The 10,608-nt window shown below is 38.0% G+C and overlaps 1 protein-coding gene across 2 annotated transcripts in view; it reads left to right on the top strand.

Moving 5' to 3' along the window:
- Positions 1-10,608, top strand: part of Tnpo3 (transportin 3) — a 70,682-nt gene that overhangs the window by 19,500 nt on the left and 40,574 nt on the right. For both annotated transcript variants that reach the window (XM_021164057.2, XM_021164058.2), the window contains 4 exons: positions 1,681-1,881; positions 2,825-2,898; positions 4,827-4,983; positions 9,772-9,915. In XM_021164057.2, coding sequence (XP_021019716.1) covers positions 1,681-1,881; positions 2,825-2,898; positions 4,827-4,983; positions 9,772-9,915 — 576 coding nt within the window. The remainder of the gene's footprint in view (positions 1-1,680; positions 1,882-2,824; positions 2,899-4,826; positions 4,984-9,771; positions 9,916-10,608) is intronic.

The raw sequence follows: 10,608 nt of genomic DNA, 5'->3' as shown, positions 1-10,608 counted from the left end.
TCTCTCACTTCAACATGAGTGTCATGTCAGGCACAATTAATCTCTCTCCCCCTTCTCTCTCTCTCTCTCTCTCTCTCTCTCTCTCTCTCTCTCTCACACACACACACACACACACACACACACACACACCGAAACATTTTCTTTTAAAATGGCTTTTAGCAGGCAAGACATATGTTTAGGTCCATTCTAGAAGTTCTTAGAAATCCTGTCCTATTGCAAGCTAAAATTAAATTAATTTAATGTCTTTTAAAATGGGGCTCCTTGACAATTCAAAAAACGGGTTTTTAAAAATTATTTGTTCATTCTTATTTTATACGCATTGGTGTTTTGCCTACATGTGTCTCTGTGTGAAGGTGTCAGTTCCCTTGGAACCTGTGAAAATTTCATTTGGACCAAGATAATGTTTCCTGTTCTATGAAATGTACTTCACTTGGTAGAGTGCCTAGCATACACACAGACCCTGGTTCAATCTCCAGCATTGTATAAACTGGGCATGGTGTTACACACCTTTTATTCCAGCTCTCAGGATGTAGGGACACGAGGATCAGGTTATCCTCTGCTACATAGCAATTTTGAAGCCAGTCTGGAATATATGTGTCTGTCTCAAAAACAAAGCAAAACAAACAAAAAAATCTTTAACAATTGGCATTGTTTCAAAATTGAAATTGATTCTTTTTCCCCCACCGTGTTATTGCTGGTTTGTTTTAGCCTTGTCTTATGAAGAGGTGTTTTGATGTACAGTTGGATTAGAATTTGTCAATCATTAATCGTCTACTGTGTGCTACAAGCTTTTCTCCCAGAGTTCTCTTTCAAATAGGACTCCCCTTTATAATTGTGACTAGCTATTAGTCATCAGATTTGTTGTGTTGTTTTTTTTTTTTTCTCTCTTCTTCGTTTTCCTTTTCTTCTCTGTCTTCCTTTTATTTTTTTGGTTTTTTGAGCCAGGGTTTTTCTGTATAGCCCTGGCTGTCCCGGAACCTTCTCTGTAGAACAGGCTGACTTAAACTCACAAGATCTGCCTGCTTCTGCCTCCTAAATACTGGGATTAAAGGCATGTGCCACAAGTCCTAGCATTTTTTATTATTTCTGTAGACAAGCTTACTTTTTTTTTGAAAATTATTTTAGTAGCATTATGAAAATCTGTCATATAATCGTATAAGAAAACAAATGAAGTATATGGAAATTTCATTTGGACCAAGATAATGTTTCCTGTTCTATGAGGTGCTAACGTTGGAAAAATATTTCCAATGAGGCCAATAGAATATATTTTCTATTTATAGACAAAATGTTTCAAGACTTAGTCTCAAGAGTAAAGAAAACATTTAAAGGAAAAAAAGAGAAGAAACATTCAACTTGTAAATAGGGTTAGAGCTTTTTAGCAATGTTTTAGTTTTAGTAGAAATTTCTGGGACAATTTTATTACCTCCTAATATAGTTGATTATTCTAATTTTCTAGATTCTGTCCTTTGATGCATTTAATATGTCATACTAGAGTATATCTCAAAGTCTTAGGGAATACTGTTGTTGAACATTGAACAGACTCTACATACAAACTAAAGTTAATTTGCCAATTTTTTTTTCATTTTATTTAGTCTAGCTATATGTCAAAGTTATATGACTTTAAAATTATTTATAAAAAATAATACACTTTAAGCTATCCTTTTATTTATTTACTTTCAGGTTCACGCTTGGGAGATTTCTGATCAATTGTTACAGATCCGACAGGATGTGGAATCATGCTATTTCGCTGCCCAGACCATGAAAATGAAGATTCAGACCTCATTTTATGAGCTCCCCACAGACTCTCATGCTTCTTTAAGGGACTCATTGCTAACTCACATTCAGAACTTGAAAGACTTGTCGCCTGTCATTGTAACACAGGTAAAGCCTGTACTCATTAAGGACATTTGTAAGGTCATTTGGATACGTTACATCCACTTTGGTTAGCATTGATAGGCCATGTAAGGTAATTTTATTGCTATATTTTACAACTGTAGCAGAATAAAAATGTTTTCATTTTGTTAGTCTTTGGTTCATTAGGCTTCAAACATTAACTATTGGAAGTGGGGGGTGAGTATGTTTTCTCTAGCATGTGCTCCCACTGTTAAAAAGTTGCAGATGATTAAAAAAAAATATACTATTCTTGATCAGATTCTTATAGTTAACTTTTTAAAAATATATTTTCTGGGACTGTTGGTTAGCACAAGTGTTATAAATGAAACAGTGAATGTTTTTGCTTTGCTCTTTAGCCAGGGAAATAGATTAGAAAGTAAAGTATATCCATGGCTTCAAGATGAGACTGGAGAGAGAAGGGAAATGGCAGTCCATTGAGGACTGAGTCACAGATGTAGCTTTGTCAAGTTCTGTGGTACTGCCAAATAAAGGTAAAGAGTGGTTTATTTTGAGGACATCTGTATGTTTAAACATGTTTTGTTGTTTTTAAAGTGAGCATAGTGGTTTAAACCTATAATTCCAGAGCTTGGGAGATGGAGAAAGGAGAATCAGGACTTCAAGTGCAGTCTCTGCTACATAGTGGGTTTGAAGCTAGCCTGAGCTAGGAGAAACTGCCTCAGAAACACCAATGGGAGTATATATTCTAGCTACCAAGTATATTTTGATGAATCTTTTGGTTTTGCCTTTAGATTTTAAAGTTAATCTTTAAATCCAAGCAGTTTGTAGCTAACAAGATAAATGGGTAGATAGACTTTCATGGGGAAGGAGGAAAAGGATGCTAGTCTTAACTGTCACATTGTTGGGAAGAAATGTGGCGTCTGGTGTCTGATTATCTAGTTTATTCATTCATTTAATCTCTATTCCTGTTCAGCTGGCTTTAGCAATAGCAGACCTCGCCCTACAGATGCCTTCTTGGAAAGGATGCGTACAAACATTGGTAGAAAAGTAAGTAATTTGTAATTTGTATCTTTTTGGATTACTGTAAATCCACACAGAGAAATCTGCTCCACTAACTAGACATTTGATTATTTTCTAAATTTTGAATATAAAATTACATATTTAAAGAAGGGTTTTAAAAAGTTAATTATGTGTAGGTATGTGTATCTGCATGTGGGTATGTGCACATGAGTGCAAGTGCCCAGCGATGGCAGGGCAAGTGCATCCCGTCCTCTGGAGCTGCAGTTACAGATTGTTGGGAGCTACCTCATATGGGTGCTGGCAACTGAATTTCGGTCCTCTGGAAGAGCAGCGAGTCCTCTTAAACACTGAGCCGTTTTTTCTTCATTCCCAATCAATATGCTTTTTATTTCTCTTCAAAAAATTATTTGTTGGTTTGTTGTGGGTATGCATGCTGCATTTATGTCACGTTCAGAAGGGCAGCTTGAAGGAGGAGTTGGTTCTCTCTACCACGTGGGTTCTGTACATTGACCTCCGGTCATCAGGCTCAGTGACAAGCACGTTTGCAGACTTCAGTTTCTCCAGCCCCTGAGTTATAGTTTATTAACTTTGTTTAAAGAAAGCAGATGCTGGGGCTGGGCATGCTGGTTGCATGTCTTTAATCCCAGGAGTCAGGAGGCAGAGGTGGACAGATCTGTATGAGTTCAAGGTTAACCTGTGCTGCATATTGAGTTCCTGGCCTATTAAGGCTACATTGTCAGCCAGTAAGTGAATGAATGAATGAATCTAAACAAACAAGGCTACCTTGTCTGTCAATAAGCAGATAAATAAATTCAAGGCTATGTGATCTATCAATAAATAAATGTTGTAATCCACTTTTCTTTTGGTATAAGCTCATAAATCCACATCTGACATAGATATTATGAAATTGGTGGCTATCTTTTATGTATATGAGTACATCATTGCTCTCTTCAGACACACTAGAAGAGGGCATCAGATCCCATTACAGATGGTTATGAGCTACCATGTAGTTACTGGGAATTGAGCTCAGGACCTCTGGAAGAGCAATTGGTGCTCCTAACCACTGAGCCATCTCTCCAGCCCTGGTGGTTATTTTTAAAATTGAGTCATTTATGATTGGACAGACCTGCAGAGTCAGAAAGATATTGGTGTTGAATACTGGAGGCTTCTGATAATACAGAACCAAGCCAAGTTGGCAAAATATTTGACTGCATGTGTGTGCATGCATGTAATATTTTAAAAATAACTAAGACTGATGGCTGGAGAGGTGGCTCATACTGCTCTTTCTGAGAATCTAAGTTCACTTCCCAGCACCCACATCAGGTAGCTTACAGCTGCCTGTAACTCCATCTCTGGGGGTATCTGACACTTCTGACCTCTGTGGTCATTTACATTCATGGGTACATATAGTGTGTGTGTGCGCACACACACACACACACACACACACCCACACCCATACCCACACCCATACACCCATACATATAATTAAAATTAAATCTTTTTAAAAAACTAAACTGACTTAACTTCCTTTCTACCTCCATATCTATTCTCCCTCCTTCCCTTCTTTCTCTTCCTGTTTTTCCTCAGCCATATAACAAGTTAGAAGCCAGTATGGGATGTTTGAAATTTGTCTCAATAAAACAAACATTTGCTGGGCACTGGTAGCACATGCCTTTAATCCCAGCAATAGGAAGTCAGAGGTAGGTAGATTTCTGTGAGTTCAAGGCTAGCCTGGTCTACAGAGGGAGTTCCAGGACAGCCAGACCATGCAGAGAATAGAATCCCTGTCTCGAAAAGAACCAAAAATGAAATGAAACAAAGATTAGATTTCATTTCTTCTTAATGTTTGGAATACTGCGTTTGTTGCTTGGAATGCTGAGCTATTGTGATGGGTTGTATTGTGACTATTTTCTGGCTCTCAGTGACTTATCATAAATCCTTCTTTTGTTTTCCAGATATAGCAATGATGTAACTTCTTTACCTTTTTTGCTGGAAATCCTTACAGTGTTACCCGAAGAAGTACACAGTCGTTCCTTGCGGATTGGGGCCAACAGGCGCACAGAAATTATAGAAGACTTAGCCTTCTACTCTAGTACCGTGGTATCTTTATTGGTAGGTTTGAAATAGTCATTTGTGGGTAAAGGACAGAAGCCATGGCATTGTTATTTTGTGACCTGATTGCAGCAGTATGAGGCAGCTTTCTTTGCAAATGTGGCCATGATACTACTTTGGCATTTAAACAAAATCTTTTTTCTTTTTTCTTTTTTCTTTTTTTTTTTGGTGGGAGCTCGGAGTTTTAAGACAGGTTTCTCTATGCATCCCTGACTGTCCTGGAACTCTCTAAGTAGAACCTTGAACTGTGAGTTCAGGCTGACCTTGAACTCACAGAGATTCGATTGCTTCTGCCTCCTGAGTGCTGGGATTAAAGTCATGCGCCACCACCTGGCTTATATATACACAACACGTTTATACTACAAAATACTTTAAAACCTATATTTCTTGAGCATCTTTGTAACACTGTGATGGTAATTTCTCTATTTTGGGAATGGGCTTAGTGTTATTCAACTATTAACTTAGAACTTGAACTCAATTCTTATGCTATTTAAAGCTGTTGGCTCTTGGTAAACAACCACACTAAAGAAAGTACATATAAACTGATTTTACTAAGAAAAAGACAATGAAAATTGACATTTTGATAAAGAGATAATAGAAGACTTTACTTGACTAATTATACATTAGTTAATATCAGAATTGGATTTTTTAGTAGTTTAGACTGGAAGTGGGTAGATTTGCTGTTTATAATCTGGTAGCATATATAGGCATTTTATTGAACACAGCTGGACTCTTTGGGTTGCATGTTATCTGTGTATTATTTTAGACCGTCTTAATAGAACTGAGTAGTTTTCACAGAGACAATATGGCCTGCAAAACTTGAAATGTTTTATTGTCTGGTCCTTAAGATTCTACTATCCAGCTTTATTTTCTCAATAATGTGGCTATTTTTTAGGGATTTCTTTTAGTACTACAATATCATACATCAAACAAAACTTACTTTAAAATTATATTCAGTTCAATGATAAAACCGGTTTGGAAAATAAGTATCTTTAAATTTTTAATTGGTCATTTATTTTAAAGAAAATAGTATTATAGAAAATTAGAAAAAAAAAATAGCAATTATATTCAAATAACTTAGAAAACATATTCTGTGTTTGTTTTATTTTGTGGTGTTGGGGCGGGAACTCAGCCTCTTGTATACCAGAAGTGCTCTACCACTGAACACAACCAAGATTCTCGTTTGTTTGTGTTTGTTTGTTTGTTTGTTTGTTTGAGACAGGATTTCTCTCTGTAGACTTGGCTAGCTTGGAACTTAGAGATCTGCCTACCCCTGCCTACCCCTGAGTGAGTGTTGATTAAAGATGTACACCATCACATGTAATTTCTTAAAATTACATGTACTTATTGTATAGAGAATAGTTTGCACAAGTTGATTTTCTCCTACCATTTGGGTCCCAGGGATCTAAGCTACTCAGCAAGCCATTTTTAAAAAAGTCTCATGCATCCTAAGCTGGCCTCAGACTTGCTTCATGGCAAGTTCCATAGCTTCATAGCCGAGGATGACCCTGAACTTCTGATTTCCCCTCCCGTCCCTCTTCTACCTGGGTCTGCCTCAGATGCAGTGTTCTATCCTGTCCCTCATTTTTTCTTAATGTTTTTATTTTTCTATATAAATTTTTTTTCTATAGAAAAGTTTTTTGTGTCTGTGGAAGTCAGAAGATAGCATATATTCCCCTGGAGTTCGAGTTCATAGGCAGTTTGAGCTACTCAGTGTGGGTTTGATATCTGAACTCTGGTTCTCTGAGAGAGTAGCAATGCTCTTAACCTCATACTTGAGCAGTCTCTTTAGCCTCCTGCCATTTTGTTTATGAGATACGTTTCTATGTTTTTATGTTTCATAGAGCCACTGGGTTCAAGTGGTCTCCTGCTTCAGCTCCCTGAAACCAGTGCACTGACCACTATTAACTTTTGAACACACTCAGCCCCACTGAGTAAGGATTCCTCAAAAAGATTAAGCCTGTGTTAATAGTGTTACTGCCTATTCCTTTAGCATCCTCATAGAGATAGATAAACTAAGAGGCCTGATGGATTTAAATTTTTTTTTTTTTTAGATAACATGTCTCATAGTTATTTCATGCTGCATCTTACCCAAATATCAGGTCTGATTGATACTTCATTAGTAATGTTGGGATTGCCACCTGGTTTATGGTAATAACAGCCTGATGCTTTCATGTCTTGTGTGCTTTCTCTTTTTTACAGTGTACTTTGTATGAAAATAGTATTTTATGAAAATCCAATATTTTTTAAAAATCTGTTTATTTTGGATCTCACTGTGTTTCTAGCTGGTTGCAGATCCCCCGAAACTGCAGTTACAGATGGTTGTGAGCCACCTTGTGGGTGCTGAAAACTGAACCAGGTCCGCTGGAAGAGCAGCCAGTGCTCTTATCTATGAGCCATCTCTCCAGCTTGGTTCATAGGCCCTGAAGCAAGACTTGTAAGGATTGAGTCCTTGCTGTGTCATATTAAGCAAGATAATTAAAATTAACTCTTCTGCCTCAGTTTTATCATCTGCATAATGGAAGTTATAGTATCTATTTCATTTTGAAGAGACTGAGTTAATGTAAATGAAGTTATTAAAATCATATCTAGCACATAGTAGGGTTCAGTAAACCTTATGATTGGTCACTTATTTGTTGGTTACATGCTCCTTCTTTGGCCAAATGTAATGCCCATGAAGAAATAGAAAAACATAAGCAAGCCCATATTTATATTTGTATAGCCTTTCTGTTTATCCTAAAAGAATAAAATTGATTTTAAAATGAATGTTTTTGCCAAGTGTGGCAGCACACACCTGTCATCCTAACACTTGGGAGACTAAAACACAAAATTGTGAGTTTGCAGCAGCCTCAGTCACAAAATGTTGTCTCAAGAAATAAAAAATAAATCTAAATCTCTCAATATTGTTTTATAGGGATGAACTGGTGTATAGTAACATTTCATTTCTCATCTTTCCAAGCAGTTTAGTACTGCTTGGAGAACACTAATAAAAACAATCACCAGGGCTAGGGATGAATTCAGTGTTGCCAGATCGAATGCACAAGTCCCTGGATGCAATCCTCACTACCAAAGAAAAACAAAACCATCATCTAAGTGGCACGGTGCTGCACTACAGAGGCAGATATAGAGACAGGCAGATTTCTATGAGTCAGAGTTACCTAGTGAAGAAACTGTCTCAGGAAAAGATGAAGGGAGGGAGGAAGGAAGGAGAGAAGGAAAGGGAAGAAAGGGAGAAAAACAGACAGAATAAAACATCAGTAGTGCAGATTATAGTTTAGATGAAGCTTTGAGTCTGGGGGATTTTCCTATGTAGTTTATATTTCTGGTGTAAACATAAATGACAGAATTTTATCCCTTACACTATAGTTGCTGCCATCTTGAAATTATTTTTTAAATTGATACCAGTTGATTATTGACACTCAATTAAGGGACATTCTTCTGTGATAATGGATACGGTTCTGGAAGTCCAACTGCCGGATGTCAGATTTGGTGAATAATACACTCACTATAGGATATAGCTCTTTCCTCTCTGTGTCTTGAACTCAAGGCAGTTAGGATGTTTGAAGGCTACGGCCCACACGCTGTCTCATCTCGAAGAAGTTGCATTGTGTTTTACTTTGCTTAATATAGCACAAAGGCTCAGATAAAGGCAGTGAGTGGCGACCTTTGGTCTGACTTGTTTTATGTCTTTTATAAAAACTTCCCTTTCATAGTACTGGGAATTGAACCCTAGTGTTTTACCATTAAGTTATTTTCTATATTTACAGATTCCCCTTTAAAAAAACAACTTGCTTTAAAAGACTCTTTTTATTTTTTGAAAGATTTAGATTTATAAATAAGTCTTCCAGGTAGTTTGTCTGCATTTTTGTGTGTTTCTGGTGCCCTCAGATCCTAGAAGAGAGATGTTGGCTACTATGGAACTGGAGTTACAGATGGTTGTGAGCCACTCTGTAGTTACTAGAAATTGACCCTAGGTCCTCTGCAAGGGCAGCAAATGCTCTTACCTCCTGAACCATCTCTCCAGAATCCCTCCCCCAACATTTATTTATTTAGTGTTTGTGTGTATGTGTCACTACTTCAGTACCCAGGTAGAGATGGAGGGCGGCTTGAAGGACTTGGTTTTCTCCCTTCGTTATGTGGGTAGAGGGATTAGACTCAAGTCTTGTTAGGTGGCCAAGCAACTTTACCTGCTAAGCTATCCTACCACTCCTCTCCACCCCTTCCCTCTCTTCCTCTCTTCCTCCCCTCCCCTCTCTCTTTTTCTTTTTTGAGACAGTATGTCTCATTGATTCAGTTAGACTAGCAAGCCCCAGGGACCCTCCTGCCTCCCCTTTCCCTGAACTGTGATTACAGATGTGCACCACTGTGCCTGGATAGAGTAGGGCTGGGGATCTAAACTCAGCTTGGCCAGCAAGCACTTTACTGACCAAGTCGTCTTTGGAACTGTAGGTACTTGTCTTTATATGGGGAATAAACAGTGCTATACTTCAAAACTAGTTGTATTGATAGGAGTACATTAGTACATAAGCAGGAACTAAGAACCTTAGTTATTTTTAATGTCTGTTTTGGGATCGTTAGCCTCTCTATTCCCCATTAAAAAGAAGAGATAATGCATACTGTAGCATTTTACTGGGAATCATGGTAGAGGTAACAGGACTTAGAACAGTGATGAACAGTGACGCTTACAAAGAACTTGTGATTGCCTGTTTCTACTGCATTATAGGCATGGCGATTATATTGGTGACTTAAGAATAAAGATCTTTTTAACTATATTTCTCTTCTGTTTAGATGACATGTGTAGAAAAAGCAGGAACCGATGAGAAGATGCTTATGAAGGTCTTCCGATGTTTGGGAAGCTGGTTTAACTTGGGAGTTTTGGACAGTAACTTCATGGCTAATAATAAGTTATTAGCACTCCTTTTTGAGGTCTTGGTAAGTAAGGCTGTACCTGCCATTGCCACTTCTGGGACACCTCAGTGTTTTGTTGGAGAGAAGCACTTTGTGTGTGTCTTAAGACTAACCTAAGGAGAAGTTGAGATCGATGGGACATGCAGAGGTAGCTGCAGGAGGATTATAAGTTCAAGGTCATCCTTAGCTAAATAGCAAATTTGAAGCAAACCTGAGCTCTTAGGGGAGGAAAAAAGCCCACCGAAACCGACGTATGTAATAGAGCATGTGCAGAAGAAAGCATGTGTGACTGACTGTTCAAATGACATATAAAGGTAAGGCTTTCAACTTGCTGGCCATTGAGCTTCTAATGCTTCTTTTTGAAATTGTTAAAATGTTTTCCATTATTTATTTTGAGTATATGTGTGTTTTTTATATGGAGGCGTGTGCATGCCTCCACACTAGTGTGCATGTTAGAGGCCTCTGTATAGATCCTTACCTTCCATCTGGTTTCTGAGACAACATCTCTCCCATTGTTTACTGCGGTGCTGCATACTTCAGGATAGCTGACCAGATAGCCTGGCTGTTTTCCTGTGTTTGTCTCCCATCTTACCATAGGAGTGCTCTTACACAGTTCTGGGGAATCTGAACTAATGTTCTCAGGCTTGTGCGGCAGACTGTAAGGAGCCGCCTTCACATTTGCCATTACAAGATGGCGCTGATGGCACTGACACCCGT

This window comes from Mus caroli, chromosome 6 (genome assembly GCF_900094665.2).
Source record: "Mus caroli chromosome 6, CAROLI_EIJ_v1.1, whole genome shotgun sequence".
Lineage (NCBI taxonomy): Eukaryota > Metazoa > Chordata > Mammalia > Rodentia > Muridae > Mus > Mus caroli.
Note: the sequence above shows the minus strand (reverse complement) of the source record. Positions and strands in the feature narration are given on the sequence as shown.